General features: G+C 40.5%; 1 protein-coding gene across 2 annotated transcripts in view; it reads left to right on the top strand.

Annotated features, from left to right (window-relative positions):
- paxip1 (PAX interacting (with transcription-activation domain) protein 1) overlaps positions 1 to 23,292 on the top strand; it is a 116,577-nt gene that overhangs the window by 57,499 nt on the left and 35,786 nt on the right. For both annotated transcript variants that reach the window (XM_068015018.1, XM_068015019.1), the window contains 4 exons: positions 1,264 to 1,358; positions 2,910 to 3,005; positions 14,365 to 14,502; positions 19,103 to 19,224. In XM_068015018.1, the coding sequence (XP_067871119.1) occupies positions 1,264 to 1,358; positions 2,910 to 3,005; positions 14,365 to 14,502; positions 19,103 to 19,224 (451 nt within the window). The remainder of the gene's footprint in view (positions 1 to 1,263; positions 1,359 to 2,909; positions 3,006 to 14,364; positions 14,503 to 19,102; positions 19,225 to 23,292) is intronic.

Raw genomic sequence — 23,292 nt, forward strand, 5'->3', positions numbered from 1 at the left:
GTTATGGCTGGAGGCTATGCCGAATATGTGAAAATCTATTATTGGCATTTATAAGTATATTATGGGATATTTGAGCAATAAAAGATGTGGTTGTTATGTGATTCCCGCACCAGCATTTCTAGCATGGATCTGCTTTTCAGTGAGTTTACATTAGTTCACTGTCACTTGCACCTAGGCTCAAACCTTTGTACCTATCTTGACCAAAGACCTGATAAAGTAGTGAGAGTTACTTGGATCCTGCTTGCATTGTCAGTGAATTTGATTTGTTATTTGTCCTGAAGTCTTATCCAATAATGACCCTTCTGTCTCCAGTGCCCCACCCGTTCCCTAGTCACCGACTCCATCCCTCTCCCTGGCAACTGTCTGAGGCTGAACAGACTGAATGCAACCTTGATGTTATATTTGACACTGAGATGAGTTTCTGACTATACATCCACGCTATCACAGAGACAGCTTACTCTCACCTCCACAAGGTTGCCTGACTCTGCCCCTGCGTCAGTCTGCTCCTGAAACCCTCATTCATGCTTTTCTTATCTCTAAACTCGACTATTCCAATGCACTCCTGGCCTCCCACGTTTTACCCTCTGCACCAAGTCCCATTCACCCATCACTCCGTGCTCGTTTGGCTCCTGGTTAAGTAATGTCTCAATTTTAAAATTCTCATCCTTGTTTTCAGATCCCTCCATGGCCTCGCCCCTTCCTATCTCTGTGCCTCCTCCAGTACCACAGCCATCAGAGAAATCTGCACTCCTCTAATTCTGGCCTCAAACGCCACGATTTTAATTACTCCAGCAGTGAAGGCCTGAAGCTCTGGAATTCCCTCCCGAAACCTTTCTTCCTCTCTACCTTGCTTTCCTCCTTTTAAGATGCTACTTAAAATCTCTCTTTGGTGAAACTTTTGGTCATCTGCTCTAAAAAATCTATGGCTTGTCAAATTTTATTTTATAATGCTCCTGTGAAGCGCCTTGGGATGTTTTATTACTTTAAAGGAGCTATATCAATACATGTTGGATATAAAAAAAAATTATGTAGCATCTGCAAAAGGGAGTCAGATTACTTTCTGACTCAAATCATTATAAAGATCAGATTAAGGGACTGAATAGCAGAAGATTATTGATGTGTGAATAAACTGCAATTCTACTGGAATGTTTTTGGACATTCTATTCAGTAATACTTTTGAGCATTTCAATGCATCTGCATAACGGTGAATTATTGGTTAAATGAAGTTTTCAGTTGCTCAATTTCCTTGGGTTTTTTTTTCAGTCCCAGAAGAATCATTCTTATTGGGCTGTGTTTTTGCTATCGCTGACTACCCTGAGCAAATGTCTGATAAACAGCTGCTGGCAACTTGGAAAAAGGTAATATTAAATACATTGCTAGTTTGCAGAATTTATTGACTATTAGCAGCTCTAATGTGGATAACTGGAACTACAAAATGTTTTATTTGACGTGGAGAAGATATTTCCATTTGTGGGGGAGTCCAAAACAAGATAGTCACCAATGAATCTAATCAGGAATTCAGGGGAAATGCCTTTTCCCAGCGAGTGGTTACAATTTCAAACTTGTTACTGCATGGAGTAGTTCAGGTGAATAGTATAGATGCCTTTAAGGGGAAACGAGATAAGTACATGAGGAAGAAAGTAATAGAAAGATATGCTTGATAAAGTTAGACAAAGAGGGGTGGGTGGAGGCTCATGTGGACCATAAACACTGGCATAGACTCGTTGGGCAGAAGAATGGCCTGTTTCTGTGCTGTATATTCTATATAATTCACTGACATTTAATGTTAAATCAAAGTAAATTCTTATCTCCCCTGTGATTCTGGGGAAAAGCTGGAGAAGCTAAGCTCTTTAGCCTTGAAAGGCAATGACGGATAGTATAAATTTATGCAAGATATTTAAGCAGCAGAGTTAATCTGAAATACTACTCCAGGATATGCTGGGTTACTAGGACGAGGGACTATTTAAAACTTGTGAAAAGGGAATTTAAGACTGAAAGAAAGACTTGCCTTCCATGACCTCAGGATGTCCCAAAAGCTCGACAGCCAATGAAGTACATTTTGTTTGAAGTGTAATCATTGTTGTAAGGTAGGAAATGTGACAAGCCAATTTGCAAGGTAACACAAACATCAATGCGATAATGACCAGATAATCTGTTTTTGTGATGTTAGTTGAGGGATAAATGCTGACCAAGACACAAGGGATAACTCCCCTGCTCCTCTTCAAAATAGCATCATGGGATATTTTGCATCCGTTTGAGAGGGCAAACGAGGCCTTGGTTTAACGCCTCATCTGGAAGGTGGCACCTCCAACTGTTCAGCACTCCCTCAGTACTGCACTGGGAGTGTCAACCTGGATTATCTGCTCAAGTTCCTGGAGTGGGACTCGAATCCACGCCCTTTTGACTCGAGGGAGAGTGCTACCAGCTGAGTTACAACTGACATTTGGAATATTTTTCTAGGCAGGGTAGTGAAGGCAAAGGCCTCAGACTCATTTGTGAGATGGTGTGATGGGGAAAGTGTAATTTCTGAATAAATCTGCAAAGTTCAGCCAAATGCCCTCCCTGCCTCATCTCATGTTCAGGGTGCAAGACTGAATCATATAGAACAGAAAGTTAATCCGGTTCAATTCTTGATGTGTGCTGAATTAGCTGATCTTAGTCAGTAAGGGTTCTACAGTTGATCTCTGAGCTGAGCTATTGTGGGCAGTCAGACCAGTCTGAGTCCATTAAATATATGAAACAAATCAAATTGAGATATCTCTTTAAAAGAGAAAATGTATGGGAGGCGATGCAGGTTTAAATATAGGTCTGTAAAAGACCTGAGGAGATGGGATAGCGTAACTGCAAGGAAGTCTTGTGTTTATAGATGGTGTAAAAAAATGTTTATGCCTTTGTATGTTGTTATCCAGATTATCCAAGCCCATGGTGGAATTGTAGATCCCACCCTGACTAATAGGTGCACACACCTTTTGTGTGAAAGTCAGGTCAGCAATATGTATTCCCAGGTAAGCATGTAAATTTTCTTGCTCCCACATGCATGTTTTCTGGATGTATTGATAGTTTATGAAAATATTGTATGCCTTGCTCTCCAAGCTTATTTGCATTAATAGAAATTTTGTTTCTGGTGTTAATGCAATGCTCTTTGGCATATCATTGCCCACCATTTAATTTTGAGATACTTGCGCTAACTGCAAACTGTGATCCCTTGGCATAAAGTTTGAGATGCAAAGAAGCACCAGTTTTTTTTTTCCTTCCATATATATTGCAATCTGTTCTTCATAATGCTTTGCCAATGGGTAAGCTGGCTAGTTCAGTAGAGTTGTTAAGGGTTGAAAGTGAGATTAGCATCCTGTACAATGAGGAACATGGGAAATAGGAGCAGGAGTAGGCCATTTGGCCCATCAAGCTTGCTCCGCCATTCAAACAGATCAAGGCTGCTCATCTACCTTCAAGCCATTTTCCCCCACTATCCACATATCCCTTGATGTCATCAATGAGAGAGTGCCTTTCTGTCCCCTGTTTTTATATCTATGCATGTGGTCCCTAGATTGTCTTTTCGTTCTCCTCCTAGTAACAGCTATATGTAGATTGCTGCTGTCAGTGACCGTGTTTTACCTCTTGGCTGATGGCCACAAAATGTCAGTACAGGCAATTTGGCAGAACAGGATCGAGGGGCTGAATGGCCTTCTGTTCCCGTGTTCCAGTTTATTTTTGGTTTAATTTGCATTTTACAGAGTATCAACTTGTGCCATTAATAATTGAAAAATCAGCTGCAGGAAGAGCTTGTTTCAGCAGATCCTGACCAGTAATTCAAGTTTTATTCGAGTATGACTTTGGATGATTCAAATACTGCCAACAACCTGCAAGGAGGAGCAAAATGAAGAGGCAGTTGGGACTTGAGGAGTTGATCGATTCCAATGGTGTGTTCTGTGTCAAGGAGAATGCATAATTAAACCACAGATCCTCTTCTGTTGCTTGAGGGAAGAACTGTAGAAGTTCACTGTACAGGAGGCCATTGGTATAGTGCACTTGTGCTGATATTTTAGTAGTGTAATACAAAGCTAATCCTACCACCCATGCATGTCGTCTTGTCCATCACCTTTCTCTGTTCCAATTTATAAATTTTTCCCTTTAATGGAGCAATGGCCGCTGCCTTAACCACTTCTTAAACCAAAGCATTTTCCACATTCAAGTAACCCTCTATGTAGAGAGATCGCTGCTAATTTCTCTCCTTATTTCCTCGTAATTTTAAATTAATCACCTTTTGTCACCAGAGAAAATAATCGTCTCTGTTCACTCTCAAAACACTCTCTATAACCTTAAACTCCATTAAATTTCCTCTTAGCCTTTTTGTGCTTTAGTGGGCATCTCAATGTCTTATCTCTCCTCATAACTATAGTTTCCCATCCCTGCCACTGTCCTGGTGATACTAAGCTGAATGTTCACTGTGGCTTTAAAGTCTTTTCCACAATGAGGTGCTTGAAACTGTGCACGGTATTGTAACTGTGGTCCAACTAATATTTTATATAAATTAATCATTAGTTCTTTACTTACTAATCCCCTATTTATAAAGCCCCAAATTTATTAGCCTTTTTTTTAAATGACTTTTATCTACTCGCAAGCTCACTTTCAAGAAGCTATGTGTGTGCACTCTTCATCAGTGTTCTTCAATATCTTTTCATGAAGTGTATTCCTTCAGCCTGTTTTTAAAGGAGCTAGTGCAGGCTGAAGAATCCATGATACCTGTTGACTCTGCCCTCAATGCAGTCCTCTTCCAGCATCATGACTGCATTTTCAGGTGCGTCCTGTTTTCAGAGCAAATTAAAAACCGCAAGTGCCAGAAATCTAAATCAAAATTCTGGAAATGCAAAGCAGGTCAATCAGTGTCTGTAAGAGAGAGAAAGGCTGGTTATGATGTTTACAGTATTCACCCTTCCGTCAGTCTAATGGCACTTGCACATCTGAAATGTGTTACGACCGAGGCGGGAGGAATGCACTGTCTTTCTCTAGTTCCACTTCTCCACAGTTCACAACATAATTTAAATGTTTACCCAGTTACCGATGCAGCCAATTATATACTCTGTTTTAGTTTCAAAATAAAATCCATCAACCAGGTTTCTTTAATAAACAAAAGTATCAATTTATTATAAAACAAGACTTAGTCAATAAAGATCTGAAGCTTTAACACATTTTGAAATATGACAGTAAATATATATATATTTCCCTTCTAAATACCTAACGCATGCGTGCGCACACATACACACTGGTTATAAAGGAAAAATAAAGATGCTTTGGCCAAAGTACTTGTTAATTCTTGAAGAAAAAGGATAAGATGTGTTATTTTCCAGATGGCATACAGTCTGGCCTCCGAGTACACGTAGACGGGTCACTGGGATCTTTTCAGAAGCAGTTTGTTCAGGAGATATAGAGAGGAAGTATTCCAGAAGCTTCTCAGGAGAAATACTGCTTCGGTTTCTATTTCTTACATTTGAGTCTCAGGGTTTCTCAGACGTGGAGAAAAGATGAACTGGTCTTTTAGCGGGCTGTCCTCCCAACTGACTCAAAACACTATTCAAAAATGAAACCCACTCTTGGGCACCTTAAATCTTGACATGCCACTTCTCTTGTAAACAATTCCCATAGTGAAGGCACCTGTTACTTACTTAGCTTAAGATGTGACATCCAGTAAATGTTGTTTTTAGAGTCCTTCCATAACCCTTTAAAAAAAAAAAGTCTAGCATCTATGGAATCACTTCAGTCCTCCAATGAATTCATCTCCACAATTCTAAAACGCGAGTCTCAAAACATTTAAAAAATGGAAGCACTTTCATAACACATGTCAGTCTTTCCTTCCTTTTTAGAGGGACGGACTGGCCTGTTGCATATTTCCAAAATTTTCTGGGTTTTTCTGTGGTTTCTTAATCAGATTGAGGAGGAAAACCATTGAATACTTGAGGGATAGCAGCCACCCTGATTGATGCCGTCATTGTCAGTTTTGTAGCAGGGTGGCAAAAGTGACCACAGTGGCTATAAGGGCGCAAGGGTGCATCTTTGACTGGTGGCAAACAAATTTGGTGGCAATGCCCAGTCAGTAATGCATTCAAGGATGGATAAGCAATAAACAATTCTCCACGTCCAGTTTCACTTAGAGTCCTGAGTTCGTGAATTTATAGCCAATACCTTAAACAAAGAATAGGAGCTCCAAACTGAGTTTGGCCATCTGAACCTGGTATAATCTGTAATCCAGCTGATAGGAAGGCTTGAAGGGACTGAGCTGTTTTCAAATCTAGCTCCATCTAATGGGGTCAGAGGCTCCTGTCTTGGCTACAAGGGCTCTGTGAGAAATGAGTTTGAGTAATCGCAGCCAGTTCCTCGTGGGGACGGTTCTACAACATAATGGCCATGATACAGCACTGAGATAATCAGTCTCACTGAAAAATCAGAGGCTATCCTTGTTGCAATTTCTCCATTAAGAAAATGATGTTCAAGCACAAACTTTTCAGCAGTTCCAGTACCTTGTAATCTAATACAAATAGCAGTATAGGTCAGCACTGCAATTACTCAGAAGATATGTCCACTTTGGTACACAGCCTTTGCAGAACAAAGCCTTTGTTTTGGCTGCCAAGTTCATCCTTTAATCTCGCATACAGTTTTCTAACAATGGCTATTAAAATTGTGCTACCATGCTTGCTGGCAGCTAACCAGCAGGATTTCATCACACTCTTACTGCTTCCCCATTGGACAATGACCCTTGTGTTCAAAGCCATTTGAAATCGCTTGAAGAGTAAACCTTGCAGTAGCTCTCTTGGAAATGTTGCAGTGTCTTGCGATCCCTTGGCGTCACTGTTGGTGACTCCTAAAGACCTCTCAGTGGGGCTTATAGTTCAAAAGACTTGCACATTGAAGCAAAATTAGCTTTTTTTAAAAAAAAATGAAAGTGGGAGATGAAAAAGTAAAACTTGATTCCTCCTTCTCGCAGGCTTCGTCTCAGAGTTGACAAAAGTTGTGCTATAGTAAGCTGTTCATTAGCAACAAATGTAGACTGCTAAAACGGGGAACAGGTGTGTGTTCCAATTTGGAATAACTTGTTGAGTAACCCTTTGCATTATAGCCAGTGAAGCATTGTCTGAGAGCTCTGGCTTGTGAACAGTGTCACTCAATAATCAAGATCCTATGAGAAAAAGAATATTGATAAACTATCAGAGGCCTGCAAAATATTTGCAGTCAAATTATCATCTTCATTGCAGCTTCACTTCTTTAACTGCTGGATTTATAGTTATTCTTTCAGCTACCTAAAGCTGTCCATGTGTAAAAACAGACCTAGGAATATGAATACAAATTTTGTCAAAAGCCATAAAATATGTAAGCCTATTTGGGAGCTGTTTTCTGTTGAGTTGAAAAGGCAGGTTTACATCTGATGGGCTCAGTATATTTGAGGAAGAAACACACTATTTGCTTGAAATCCAGATATTAGAATTTCAGCAAGAAAGCAGCTTCTTAACTACCAATCTTGTTCCATTACAAAGTCCTTGATTAGAATTCAAGTTTCTTAGCAACATTATAACTGCTTCTTCTTTGAGTCTAAGTTTGTGCAGTGGCAAGCCCATTGGAGTTAGATTGTTTAGAAACTCTGGAGGTTACAGACTGTTATTACCACCTTCTATAGAGTCAATGCTGATGTATTCTTTAATTCACCTGACAGCTTTTCGAAAACCTTTTCATTCAAAACAAGTGAATCTTCATTTTTAGCGCAAATAATAGCTTTTGAATAATAAGTGGTATTGAATATGTCGATGCTTGCACCAAATAGGAGTCAAATTGTGTTGATTTCCTTGGATAATCAATTCTCCGGTATTTCAATTGAATCTCCCAATTTTCCATCCCCTTGTTTAAGAAGCCAATATAAATTGCAGTTAGCAACCTCTTACCTGAAACACACTCACAACTCGAAGCTTAATTGAATGCAATAAACAGAATTGTGTTTAAAAATAAATTTCAGGGGAATCGAAAAGAAAACGTGCCCCACGTGGATGACGCTGACATGTCTCAAAGTATCAATAGACGTAATAAACTACTTCACTGAAACAACATTTTTCACCTCCGTCAGTTTAATGTATTACTCTGAAGTAATTCAGCAGCATATGCACTCGGCTGGCAGTCAGTGCCTTTCTTATAAGATTCTTAGCTACACGAGAGGGTATGTAATAAGAAAAGGCCAAGAATCCCCTATGGTTCGCACAGTTGCTGACTTTCCCTAAAGCCAGAAAGGATTTGCATCTATCTAGCACTCTCTTGTGTCTTTCAAATATTCCAAAGCACCTCGATAGAATTAATTATCTGGTGCAGTTCTGAGAGAGAATGTGGCAACTGTTTTGTGCGCAATAAGGTTCCACAAACTACAGTGAGGAGTTTTGAAAATTGCAGGTAGCAACCACTTCCCTGAAACAACATTTTGACAAATTTGGATTACATTTCCACTACTCATCTCTGTCCCAGTCGAAAATGACGCGGAAAACTAAACACACCCCATGTGCGTCTGCGCGTGTGCCAGACACCGCCCACCAAATAAACCACCAACGATGCACCCCTTAACCAGACCAATCAAAACTGAGTATTATTGTTATAGATTACATGTATTAAAAAACATAGATGCAAGGCCAGTTTGTCTTTTGGACTTATTTCAGATGCTTTTTCCTTTATATTTCTCCAGGGTACATTAAAAGTCATAATGCTTTATTGACTTTCCACCCTATATCCAGATGTGGCTCAAGGCTAAAAAAGCTAATTCTTTTGTACTATTGTTTTTGTTTTGCATACACCTGAATCAGTACAGGTTTTTTGTCTAGCGCCAGTGATCTGATTCCACAGCTGCAGAAATCACTGCAGAATTTCAGCCGTTACATACATTGCTTTCTCCAAACTGTTATGGAGGTAATACTTTGTGTGTCAACACCACGTCCAGGAATTTCTTTGGAGACACTTGCATGCTGCTGCTGTAACTTGACCGGATATATAGCGGAAACAGCCCGTCTCCACATACACAAGGATGCATTGTCCACCTGGCATATTTACAGTGGCAGAGAGGGAACAGTTGTAAGGATGTTCCTCACCATGTTCTGATTTGCTAATCATTTCAGGTGATTCCAGTCTTATCATCGCCACGCCGTTCACATCTTGCACGTCTAATGTGCTGACATTTAGTTTAGAGATACAGCACTGAAACAGGCCCTTCGGCCCACCGAGTCTGTGCCGACCATCAACCACCCATTTATACTAATCCTACACTAATCCCATATTCCTACCACATCCCCATCTGTCCCTATATTTCCCTACCACCTACCTATACTAGTGGCAATTTATAATGGCCAATTTACCTACCAACCTGCAAGTTTTTTGGCTTGTGGGAGGAAACCGGAGCACCCGGAGAAAACCCACGCAGACACAGGGAGAACTTGCAAACTCCACACAGGCAGTACCCAGAATTGAACCCGGGTCGCTGGAGCTGTGAGGCTGCGGTGCTAACCACTGCGCCACTGTGCCGCCCCTTGACATGACAAACTGCTTTTGCACAACACCTTTACTTGCAGAGAATCATCCCATGCTACCTTACAAAGGGAGAAGGCAAATCAAACACACACCAACTCAGCTAGCAAATACAATGCTTTGGTCAAACAGATGAGGGTTTAAGAAGGCTTTTAAAAGAGAGGTTTAGGGAGGGGGCGGGGTATTTCCGGAGACGGACGGGGGTGCTGAGGTGGCTTAAGGCTCCACCACCAATGGTGGGGTAAACTGGGCAGGAAGTATACAGAAGACCAGTGTCTAAGGAACAGACAGTGCAAAAGACAAGACTCGAGATTACAAAGACAAGCTGAGGTGAAATCATCAAAGGAGTGAAGGGAATGAGCAAGGGTTGGATATTGGCTGAGCAGGTTGTAGTGTGGCGACACTAAGCAGGTGAATGGCAGTTTATAGCAGGAAGAGGAAGGGAAACTAGAACGAAGAATGTCGGAGCAGTGGGGTGAAGTTCAACTTCAGCAGGGGTGCAAAATGGGTGGGTTGCCTGTCATACAACCCACTAAACTGGCTTCTCTGTTGACTTCAGTGCAGGTGGGAGGATTGTGGAAAGCAGAAAATTCTCAAGCTCGCACAGCAAGCCCATTAGCGCTTAAAAGAGAAAGGTAGTTTAATATTTTGGGTGGGATCTTTTATCCGAACAGGGCTAGACTTCTCACCGTCAGTAAAAGAGCGGGAGTACAATTTGATTTTCTGGTAAACCCAGTAGTCCGAAATTAAGCCGTTGCAAGGTGCAGTTTTGAAAAAAAAGTTTTAAAAGGTTTTCCATTCTCGCATACCCAAAAGCAACTGGTAACGTTCTTCCTGGAGCTGCAGGATCAAACTGAACGTCATTTTGATAGTTGATGCTATTCGGTACATCATGAGTGTTCTGTAATTGAACCAATTGGCTGAACAGGTAGTCAGAAATTCTACACTTTCAAGTGTTGCAATATTAATAGAATATCTGTGCCATCTATTTGCAAGAAACATAGAATAAGTTCAACACATAGAAGCTGTGGTGAGAGAAAATTATGGCCAATTCAAAGTTAGGGAATGCAAGACCTGTTGGCTTAACGTCAGTAGTAGAAAAGCTATTGGAATCTTTACTGGAAGACTTAATGGAAAAACATCTAGAAATCTAAAATATAATAAAGAATAGTCGACACCGATTTCAAAATGGAAAGCCAATTTTATTAAATTCTTTGAAGAACCGGAAAGAGTAGACAATGATAGTGATAAGGTACTGCAGCATATGGAGTCAGGAGACAAGTGACTAAATGAATAGCCAGTTGGCTACTAAACAGAAAGAGAATAGGGACTAAAGTTAGTTACCTGAGTTGGGAGATGATGAGAAGTGGTGTTCCACAAGGACGGGTGCTGGGACTACCTCTGATTCACCATTTATATAAATGATTTGGACTCGAGAATTGGAAGTATAATGTCAGAATTTGCGGCTGACTGACACCAAATTGGGGGGCGTTGTTAATACTGAGGAAAACTGACAAAATTCAAGGCAATATTTGCTTGTCCATTCTGCAAGTTTGTAAGCAAATTAATTTCAATATCAAAGTGAGGTGGTGCATTTTGGTAGGAGGAATACAGCTTGGAAAGTTAAGTGTCCAAATGGGTTAGAGGTGCAAAGGAATCTAGGGGTACCGATTCACATCATTAAAAGTAGTAAGGTAGATAAAACAAAGCCATAAAAAAAGCATAGGTGTTCAATTCTAGAGGAATAGATTTCAAAAGCAGAGAAATTATGTTAAACTTGTATTGAACCTTTTTTAGACCACACAGTGTAATCTGAAGAGCTCTGGTTTCCATATTACAGAAAGGATATAAAAAAAATTGTGGAAAGTGCAGAAAATATTTACAAGGATAATGAAAGAAATGAGAGGGTGCAACCATCTGGAAAGATTTAACAGGCTGTGAGCCTCTTTACTCTAGAAAAGAGAAGACTGAGGTGATCTAATGGAAGCCTTTAAAATTGTAAAAAGGTTTAATGGGGTAGACATAGGGAAGATTTTACCATTTGTATGGGAGTCCAAAACTAGGGACCATAAATATGAGAGCCCCTTATAAATCCAATAAGGATTTCGGGAGAAGCTTCTTTACTCAGTGGTGAGAATGTGGAACTCACCACCACATGAAGTAGTTGAGGTAAATAGCATCAATGCATTTAAGGTAAATTACTTGAGGGGGAAAAAAATAGAGGGATATGTTGATAGGGTGAGGTGAAGTAAGGTGGGAGGAGGAGGAGGCTTGTGTGGAGCATAAGCACAGGCATGGACCATTTCTACCAAATGGCCTATTACTCTGCTGTAAAATTCTATGACATACTAAGTAGTGGGATATTGTGAAGGAGGATGCAAATGCTGAGAATGATTACCTTGGAACAAGGCGGGAGGAATGCACTGTTTTACTAGCTCCATTTCACAGGTCACAGCATATATTTACATTTTTCCCAGTTACTGATACGGACAATCATAGACTCTATTTTTATCCCAGAATGAAATACACCAACCAGCTTTCTTTAATAAACAACAAAATTATCAGTTTATTATAAAACAAGACATAACCAGTAATGAAGCAAAGCATTAAAACACAGGTTGAAATATAAAAGTTCCCTTTTTATCTTAGCCCCTCACACGCACACGTACCAGTTAACCGAAAAAAGAGATTTACTCTTTAGAGCTCTGTTACAAGAAAAAAAAACAAATGAATATTTTATCCAAATACTTGCTAATTCTTGAAGAAAAAAGAGAAGATATGGAAAGATGTCAGGTGTTCTTTGTTTTGTTTTGGTGTCCCAAATACGCGTAGACGGCTGTCACTGAAATCGTCCTGGAACAGTTCTTGTCAGGCGACATTGAAGATCAGTTTGGGCAGGCTTTCCAGGAAAAATGCAGCAACAGGTTTCAGGCAGTTTATTAGACTACTTAAAGAGATGGAAAAGTTGACAGGATATTTTTAAAGAGATGGAATGAGCTGAGTTGGGGTTTGTTCTCTTGGCAAGTTTTCTTCCCCTATCTTTTTAACACTGGCCATAGCCCAACTGCCTGTCCAAAGTGAAACCAAAAACAATGTCACAAGAGTCCAGCCTCCTGACCCCTATAAATCTTGACCTGTCACTTCTTGGTAAGCATCTTCCCCAAGTATTAAAAAACAAACCCTGCTGGGCGATTATCTGAAGATAGGTGCTTTCTGGTAAGGGCTTGTTTTTAGCACTCCTTGATTCTTCCAGTAATTGTTGTTTACAAGCTCAGTCCAAAAGACCTTCTGATAACCTCTTTTTAAAAAAACACACACAGTTCCAGCAGCTATGGAATCTTTTTTCAGTTTTAAAACACAAATCCTCATAATTTAACAAAAAAAGCAGTCGTAACAGAGTGCAATAATAAAAGTATGAATCCTGAAGTCAAGGGCATTTATTATCAACTATTCCATCTGATCTCATTATTTTGGGATGTAGGTAATCTTTTTGGGATATAATTAACCTTTTCAGGTGCTCCCTGGTGGGTCACAATTAGTACCATCAGAGAAGCATCTGACAAAAGAACAAATCCGATGACTGACTGCAACTCATTAGTCTTGTGCTGTTGAGGGAATTAATCACAACAGCTGTGATGACAGAAGCCATCTTTTCAGAATTTGAAGCAGCTGATCCCAAACATTCCACGCTGTGGTGGATTTTCTTTAATTCTTTTCAATGCAGCCCTTCAAATTCCAGTCCTGTCTTCAGATCACTGCTGTCAGTATCCACCCCTCCCACGATCACTGCCATTCATCCTTCAGCAGGCTCGCCTGCAGGATGAACTATGTAGCCTTGCGTATGTGAACCTGTGCATCCAGTGGGAGGCTGTGTGATGCGTTTGTTCCATCCTAAGCAAAAGACTTGGAATTTGGTCAATCTGTCACTCCTGCTTGAAATCTCAGAAAGTGATAATGCCTGTACTCTTGAGCAGTTTTAAATGATGGTTTAGAATGTACTTTCCAATTTCAAAATAAAGATGTTTTAAAATTTAGAACAATGCTGTCTACTACTGATGATTCTGTTTTTTTTGCATTTAAAGAATTGAAATATCCAATAATTTGACTTAACATCACACAGAAAATGGGAATTCAGTGCTTAAAAATAATTTAATTAGGTCAATTAAATTAAACAATTGAGAGTAGACAGTACAAAGTTACAATGGGATTGAAAAGAGGGAAAAGCATAGTTAACTATGTATAGACTTGTACAGGCCATTTACTGCAGGATACTAAATATGTTTTCCTTTGCTGATGGTTTGCTTTTCCCCTTTTTCCATCCCTTTTTAAAAATAATAATGTATCCTTTGAAATTGCTAAGCACTGCAGTTTCCTTCAACCAAAGGGAACCAGTGATGTGGTTTGGAATGTGACATGCTCTACACTATCAAAGATGAATTTGCATATAGCATGTAGAGACTTACTTCCTTGTGCAAATGTACTAGTGAGCTATCTCGTGCTCCTGGCCAACACAATCTGCCTGAGGTTCATCTGCTTCCTCCTGAGAACTGTGACTAAAACCTACGTGTGTCCGTCTCTGTGTGTTTGAGATTTAAGTGCAGTGTTAAGAAGCTCAGTTGGCGCACAACTTAGTAATCTCAGAACTTGTTTTGTTTGGTCTGTTTCCTAGAATAGTGTTGCGCAGGACTACGTGCAACATGGGAAAAGTGATGGTCTCTCAGGCTCCTGTTGGCAATTTTTCAGTGTGCTTGTTTTTAAACTGTTATTTTCTACCGTCTTCCCTTTCACAAAGGCTTCATGTTGTCCTTATGTTGCTGCTAGGCCTTGAGAGAAGGAAAACGATGTGTCACGGCTCATTGGTTGAATACCATTTTAAAGAAGAAGAAGATGATTCCACCCCACAGAGGACTGCATTTTCCAGTAGCCTTCCCGCCAGGTGGCAAACCTTGTTCCCAGCATGTGAGTAACCTACCACAGGAGACAGGTGCAAATGGGTGACAGGAATGACTTTAAATTAGGATGTTCACTTTTTTTTTTAAAAAGCTGAAGTAGGTGTACAAGATTCTGACAAGGTGTACAAAAGGTTGGCAGCATATTTCTACAGTTAAAATTAGTTATAAGGGGAACAAAAATGAAAATATTTATATGGCGTTGACGTTGCCACAGTTCTATAACTTCTTGCATGAAATGGAACAAGCCAAGACTAGCCTTGAATGTTTCAGGTAAATTGCTGCATCATTATTCATCAAATTCAAATTATTTAAACAAAATTCATTTTCTACTTGTCCAGAAAGTTGTTATTCACTATCTCTTGAAACTTCTAGGTGGTCCAGGGAAGCTCCTGTTATTCCCATCAGTTATAAGTGTTAGCATAGTTTAACCATTGTGAAAATAAAATTATGCTGTCTAGTACATTTAAAAAAAAAAAAATTGACTGGTTTGGAGCAGGTAGTCTTGAACTGTCCACAACTGTATGGCATGCTAGGTAATTTCAGAGGACAGTTAAGAGTCACCCATATTGGTGTGGGTGTGGAGTCACATGTAGGCCAGACCAGGTAAGGACAGCAGATTTCTTCCCCTGAAGGACATTAGTGAACCAGATGGGTTTTTACAACAATCCGGTAGTTACATGATCATTATTAATGAGACTTGCACTTTATTCTAGCTTTATTAATTAATTGAATTAAAATTGCCCAGCTGCCATGGTGGGGTTTGAACTCATAGCCACAGAACATTAGTCCAGGCCTCTAGATTACTAGTGCAGTAACATTACCACTATGCTACCATCCCCCATTCTGTTTACCTGCAGCAGAAACCCTGGTGATTGCACTCTGATCATGCAGTAGTTCAATTGCAGTGCACAACTTCTGCCTTCCCCATCTTTGACTTGAGATGCTTCTTGATCAGGGAAACTAATTCTTTTTGAAGCACTTTGTACTTTTTCTCTTGGCCTCCAGCCCATTTCCTCTTTAGGCTTGAGAAGGAAGTGCTTTAACAGATGAGCCTTTAGCCATTAGGAACATAGGAACAGGATTCAGTCCCTTAAGCCTGTTCTGCCATTCATTGAGATCATGGCTGATATGCGACCTCACTCCGTGTAACCCACCTTTGTCCCGTATCCTTTAATACCTTTGGTTTAAAGCCGGGCTACCCAACCAGAACCCAACTACATGTGTCAGGTTTGGGTCGGGTCTGTATTCCGAATCCAGCATTCGGGGTCGGGTCGGGCTGGACAATGCTGCCTCCGGGAACTCAGGGATCAGGCTCACCCATGATTCCCCATAACTCCATCTGCAGGAATAGCCTGATGCCGGAATGGATCAACAGGATCACCAGTATTACCATTTGGACAAGGTAGAGCACAATAACATGTTTGATATCATTACATTTATGGCGATATTCGGATCGGGTTGGGCGCAAAAGAAATTAAAGGATTCAAGCCCGGGTCGGGTTCGGTTTGGCTGTCGTCCAGTCGGGCCCTGTACGGGTTTCAATTTTATACACGAGCAGGCCTTTACTTTGATTAACAAAATCTATCAATCTTTTATTAAAATTAACAGTTGATCTACCATCTGTTGCCATTTTCGGAAGAGTTCCAAACTCCTGCCACCCTTTGTGTATAGGAGTGTTTCCTGATTTCACGCCTGAAGGTTTAGCTCTAATTTTTGGACTATGCCTCCAGTCTTAGAATTCCCAACCAACAGAAATAGTTTCTATCTACCTTATCAATGGTGATCAAATCACCATTATTATGGATCCTATCAATATTGCTCTGTGCTTCTGGAAGTTTTGCATGGAACTCCTTTTGCATTTTAACCCTCCTGTCCACTCTCACCACTCCTTCTGTTGGTATAATGCTAAAACAAGTGGGTTTACTCCTCCTTGGAAAAGCCTGAACATGCTTACCTTTTGAGGGTGGGATTCAGTGAGCTTTCGCTAACTGAAAGTGTTGCTCTAGCATTATAAGCTGCTGGGCTGCGCTTGTAATCACCAGATTTTATGTTACTACATGCTCCAGTTAACATCTTCCCACTGAACATCAGAATAGTTCAGGCTGCTGCTAAGTTGGATATTTCTGAAAAGAGGTCCTTTGAAACTCTGTTCACAGTGAATAATAGGTTAATACAAGGCAATACTTTTCTTGTCCGGTCAAGTAAAGCAACAAGTACCTCGTGCAAACTTCTTATGTGTTTTAGTTTTTGAGTCGGATGGCATTGCAGTATTTGGAAAAGAGGAAATTACTTCAAATGACTTTTTCTGTAAAGCAGTTTTTTGCACTCATATTACTGAGCAATTGATTTTCACCTCTCGCTTGAGATGACTTTGTTTTTCTAACATGATTAAAAAATAAGAACTGAATTAGGATAAACCAAATTTAATGTAAACAAGGCTAGACAACATTTCAGTAAAAAGTTCGCAAAAATCATTACATCTGCAGTAACTTGAGGGTAGCTCCGCAGTGGTGAATCAGTTAATTTTGATTTTATTTGAACGGTTATTATAAAGTAGGCATTTTCCCTCCTATCTATCTGTGAAAATTATTAGTGCTGTCACAGTTCTTGAACCCTAATTTTAACTGCTTTTGCTATAGATTGCATATATTAAACTGTACCTTTCGAGGCACGACCAGTTGGAACAACTATTACTCAAATCGTGTGCTGGCAATTTAATGGGCACAATGGGAGCTGTAGATTTAGTCATTTGAATTTTTCTTTTAAACCTTTACTCCATATTTTGTTTTTGGAAAGCGATTTCTGTACAGAAGAAGTCTGAATCAAAAGCCAAGGAGACCTGCAGGGCCCAGAGGTCTTGTTGAAGCACAGCCCCTGGAAAATTGAATTTACTGAATTAGTGGCTGTTGTGAGTTCAGAGGTCGTGTTTAAACTGAGGAGGGTTGTGCTTCATGTCTAGTTTAAATGATCTCTCAATCAGTGCATTAACGATTAATGAATTCCCTGGGAGAGTGTCATTATTATTCGGGTTTGGGCAAGAGGTGACCTTCGAGCACAGCCTCCATTGTGAAGCTTCGATGATTAAAATGGTCGACTGTAGCTGCAACCTTTGCTGCACTTACGTTTTTAATTAGATGAACCTTTGTTCCTGACGGAAGGGTTTTAATTGACAGGCTCCCACTGAAAATGCTTAGTATTTCATACAATCAGAAGTGCACACCTGAATAACTGCTAGAGTTCAGAAGATAGTGGCAGAAACAGATTATGTTGGTTTAAAGCAGATTATCTGATAATTCACTTCATTCTTGTATGGAATTGGTTTTATGGGTGTTGATATTTTTGGCAAAGGGGTTTGAGGAAGGGTCCATACCGGAAATTTCAATTCCTCTTTCTATCCACCAATGCTGCCTGATCTGCTGAGTGTTTGTTGCATTTTTTGTTTTCCTTCAGATTTTCAGCATCAGCATTTTTTTTTGTCCATATAAGGCCCTTTTACTCAGGTTACAATCAGATCAGCTATGATCTTGTTGAATGGCGGGGCAGGCTCGAGGGGCTGAGTGGCCTACTCCTCCCAATTCGTATGTTCGGATTTCTCCGGTGGTAGTGTTTGAGGCTTGTTAATGTTATTGCCCTGGTCTCTAGTTTGGCGTTCCTACGTTTAAGCTGTATTTAAATTACAGCACTGCCCCTGGCGGCAGCCCCTAGCCATTACCAATCCAGCAGGTAAACATTCCTTCAGGCCTGTGGGTGGCTGACCTATGAACCCACACATATTGGCCAACAGGGCAGTTTTTGCATTGCTACTTGTAAAAACTTATCACCCTATGCACCTTTGAGCCACAAGCAGGAATTATATTGTAATCACAGTGTTAAGCTTCATATTCACGGATATCTCCCTGTTGCTATTGGTGCTGTGAAATCTGCCATAATGTGTAAAAACAAGAGGTTCCAGAACACCAACAGCCTCCACACGCTACAGCACTATCTCTGTAATGGTTCTACAATATACGTGAGCTGTAAGAAAACTAGCTATCTCTGTATTCCTCTCAACCTTAAAATGACCTGGAGCATATTCATATTTTGAAAAGCAAAGTTTTGATTGAGTGTTTCAATTAATAACTTATAGCCCTAGGCCCCGAAAATACACTTATTACTCTTCAAAGCTGAAGGTAAGGTGACCAAAGTTGCACAAAGGGTTTCTAATGTGGTCTTACCAGTGCTGCATGCAGTAACTGCTTTTGCTCTTTGTATATTGTTCCACTTTGCAGATGGATAAATCTAACAGTCAGTGACTGGACTAGTGAATAGTATTGTAACGTAAATGCAAATATTGTAACAGCTCGGAGTTGAGTTTGCCATTGTACGGAACAGATAGAGAAGTTGATCCTCAATTTCACTGGCGATTATATAATATGCGAAAATAACCAGGGAGAGATTATTGTGTCTGATCAGAAGGATCCTGAGCCTTCCAATGAGCCTGCTGTATATAAGCTATTGGTTTCCTGTCGAACTGTCTAATCATTGTTTTTTTGATGCTCATGGATGAAGCCTGCTTTGATGAAACAGTGTGAAGAACAAACTGATTTTTTCCCCCTATGACTTTGCAGATGATTTCTGTCACTGGATTTATGGATAGTGATCGAGCTGACTTGAAGCTGATGGGCTATTTAGCTGGGGCCAAGTACACTGGATACCTCTGCCGAAGCAACACTGTCCTCATCTGCAAAGAGTAAGTTCTTAATTCCTTGTTTAAAATGGCAGTAATTAATAGAGAGGGGGTAGTGTTTGTCACTTCAAAAAAAAAAGACATTGGTAGTCATCAGATGAATTGTGATGTGCTAGCCACCAAGTTTTTTAGTGAAAGCACTTCATTGGCTTGTAATGTGTTTGGACAAGTGCCCCTTTCGATTGGAGGTGAGCAATTAGATCTACAGTGCAGGATTATTTTACTGAGAGTATGGAGTTCATATGGAGTGAATGTTGCAATTCCTTAATGGAAGACTCAATACTCTTAGGAGCAATGATTTCTAACATTTCTGTTGAAGTAGAATAATTGGTAGTCAAAGGTGCAGTTGCCATAATTGTAGGTCATCATCATTGCCTGTCTTTTTTCAAAGACTGCCTGTCATGACTGTCAAGTGTTTGTAGTCTGCCGAGGTTTAGGAGTAGGTGAAGAGAGAGCAGGGAGTCAATGGGGAACAGTTGTAAGTGGCAGAGATAGAGCTAATGGAGCAGAATGCATTTGTCAGAATGTTAGAATAGCAATATTCTTGCTTAAGGTTTTCATAGAATCATAGAATGATACAGAGCAGAAGGCGGCCATTTGGCCCATTGTACCTGTGCCAGCTCCTTGAAAGACCTATCCACTTAGTCATTTCCCTGCAGCACTGCAAAGATTTTCTCCTTCGAATATTTATCCAATTCCCTTTTGAAATTTACTGCAGGTCCGACATTGAAAATCCGACTGTCCAAAAACTGGTATTGTCTGAAAACTGGACATTTTTTGAAAATAGTCAAAATTTTGTAGAACAGGGCCCTCTAGAGGTGAGACCATAGAACAACTAAGCTGGTCAAGCCAGTTCATCAGTGAACCTATGGACACTTTGCGCATACTGAACTTTACCTTAGAGCGTTGTTTAAACGACCTGCAGATTGTGTTTTTCTATACAACTGCAGCAAGATATGGCATTTTTTTGCAACGGTTAAAGTTACTGAATAAAAATTTGGAACCATTGAAATTCTTTGGGTCAAAGGTACTCTTTTTGCATCAGTTCATTTATTTTTCATACTTTATTTCATGTACAGGTATCTCTTATTCATTGATTTTGGCCTTTTGATAGGCTATCGATTTTTATTGGCTAAATCTGGGAAAATCTGGCATGGTCTCGGTCCTGAGGGTGCCGCATTTTGGTTATTGGACCTGTATTGAATCTGCTTCCACCGTCCTTTCAGGCAGTGCATTCCAGATTGTAACTTTTTTTTACATTTCTTTATCTTGTCTCTAGTTCTTGTCATGCCCAGTAAGGACATATCATACTCCTAACTTTTAATATGTGAACGTTGATTCAATCTGGACTCCTTGAAGTTGACTTTTCCTTTTAAAAAAAAAAGTGGACAATGTGCTGCAAAGATGGCCACCAAAGGTCAGGTGACCTAGCTTGTGTATTGAAAAACTCTCTCACTGTCTCAAAAGGACAAAAGGATACACTCCAGACTAAGAGGTGTTAATTGCACCCATCCTGAAACGATCAAGACATTCCTGAATTTAATGGGTCTCCTGAGACAAAGAAGGTGTGAAGTAGCTGCATCATAATAGAATGGTACACATAGATATCCATGAATTCCACATCCTGGTCCATTGTGTGGGCACACCAGAGGAGAAGGACATGTGTCAACTGTAACATGTTGGGTTTTAACCTCAAATGAGAGCCCTCTGGAGAGAGAAGGGAGATCACAACAACATGACAGAAGGCAGTCCAGCAAGAGGCTGTGGCAAGAGATTCATCCAAAACAAGGAAGGAGCCCTGCTGCTAATTCTACCCTTCAGTTTGCTGCAGCAGAGAACTGAAAGTGACCAGCACCTCCAGTCTAGAGTCTTAACCACCATAAGTTTACAATACCTCAGCAAGTTCAAGACTGCAAGCACTCAGGCCTACGCCTTTAAAAAAGACTGTTCTCTGGAGATGTTTGAGCAGATTTGCCGCAATCCACAAACACACACTTCACTCTGAATTGCAACTTACCCTTTTTCTCTCTATCTATCCATTCTTGTGTATGTGAGTTAACAAGCGAGTGGGTGAGCTTGCGACCATTTCGGGAATTGTGAAAAATAGGTTTTCTTGTAGGTTAAACAAAAGATAACTATCATTTGTTTATTTATTTGATCCTAAAAACCACTCGGGGACTAACTCATCATTTTAAACAAAACACGATTGCAGTCCATTGCGAGACGAACAGTGGGAACCATCCACATCCCTTACCATCTGGCCGTAACCTGCCATTTACCTTAAATTCGTGTCCTCTGGTTACCAACCCTTTTGATGCTGGAAACAGTTTCTCCTTATTTACTCATGAATACCTCTATTAAATCTCCCCTTAACCACCTCTGTTCTGCTCTGTTTGAAGGAACACAACCCCAGCTTCTTGTAACTAAAGTCCTGCATCCCTGGCACTTTGGAATTTGCTAAGAGAAATCAACATCGACAGTTGATTTTTCTTGGTGAGTGAGTGTGTCTGATTTTGATTTGTGCTAGAGGTTTGCTTTTCTAGTACAGCTTAATTTGCAGCTTTTATTGGGAAAATTGAATTTTGAGCATTATTTTGGATGCTCATCAGATGGGGCTGTTTTAATAATGGGCCTCATTCTTTAGTCACTGGTCACCTGATTGTTTCTATCCAGTTCTGAAAATAACATTTGATCCTGAATGTATGGGAGAATAAGAACACAATATTTGCAATAATATATTTAATTATTACTATGTTTCTCTAACTCTTATAAAAGGCACTTGGAGAACTACTCTTTTTTTATTCATTCATGGGATGTGGGCATCGCTGGCCAGGCCAGCAGTTATTGCCCATCCCAAATTGCCCTTGTGAGCTGCCTTCTTGAACCGCTGCAGTCCATGTGGGGTAGGTACACCCACAGTGCTGTGAGGAAGGGAGTTCCAAGATTTTGACCCAGCGACAGTGAAGGAACGGCGATATAGTTCCAAGTCAGGATGATGTGTGACTTGGAGGGGAACTTGCAGGTGGTGGTGTTCCCATGCATTTGCTGCCCTTGTCCTTCTAGTTGGTAGAGGTCGTGGATTTGGAAGATGCTGTCGAAGGAGCCTTGGTGCATTGCTGCAGTGCATCTTGTAGATGGTACACACTGCTGCCACTGTGCGTCAGTGGTGGAGGGAGTGAATGTTTGTGGATGGGCTGCCAATCAAGCGGGCTGCTTTGTCCTGGATGGTATCGAGCTTCTTGAGTGTTGTTGGAGCTGCCCCCATCCAGGCACGTGGCGAATATTCCATCACACTCCTGACTTGTGTCTTGTAGATGGTGGACAGGCTTTGGGGAGTCAGGAGGTGAGTTACTCGCCGCAGGATTCCTATCCTCTGACCTGCTCTTGTTGCCACAGTATTTATATGTCTACTCCAGTTCAGTTTCTGGTCAATGGTAACCCACAGGATGTTGATGTCCTTTCTTCCTCCACTCAGCCATCCATCGTTCCCATATCTGTTGAATTATCTTTTCGTTTGTGAATCTGAAGTCTCACACATGTGCTTTATAACCAACAACAACTAATTGCATTTTTAAGATGCCTTTAAAGCAGCAATATGTCATGAGGCTTTTCACAGGAATGTTATCTGACGAAATTTGACACCAAGCCATGTGGAGCTACTAGGACAGGTGACGAAAATCTTGGTCAAATAGATAGGTTTTAAGGAATGTCTTGTAAGAGAAGACTGAGGCGGAGAAACGTAGGGAGGGAATTCTAGAGCTTAGGGCCCAGGTAGCTGAATGCATGGTCATGGTGGAGTGATTAAAATCAGGAATGCACAAGAGGCCAGAATTGGAGGAAGGACAGAGATCACAGAAGGTGGTAGAGCTCGAGGAGATTACGTAAGCATAGAAAATAGAAGCAGGTGTAGATCATTCGGCCTTTCAAGCCTGTTCTGCCATTCATTATGATCATGGCTGATCATCCAACTCAATAGCCTGTTCCCGCTTTCGCCCCATACCCCATAGATTACAGAGATAAGGACGAGTGAGGCCTTGAAGGGATTTGAACACACGGATGAGAATTTTAAAA

This window comes from Heterodontus francisci, chromosome 2, assembly GCF_036365525.1.
Source record: "Heterodontus francisci isolate sHetFra1 chromosome 2, sHetFra1.hap1, whole genome shotgun sequence".
Lineage (NCBI taxonomy): Eukaryota > Metazoa > Chordata > Chondrichthyes > Heterodontiformes > Heterodontidae > Heterodontus > Heterodontus francisci.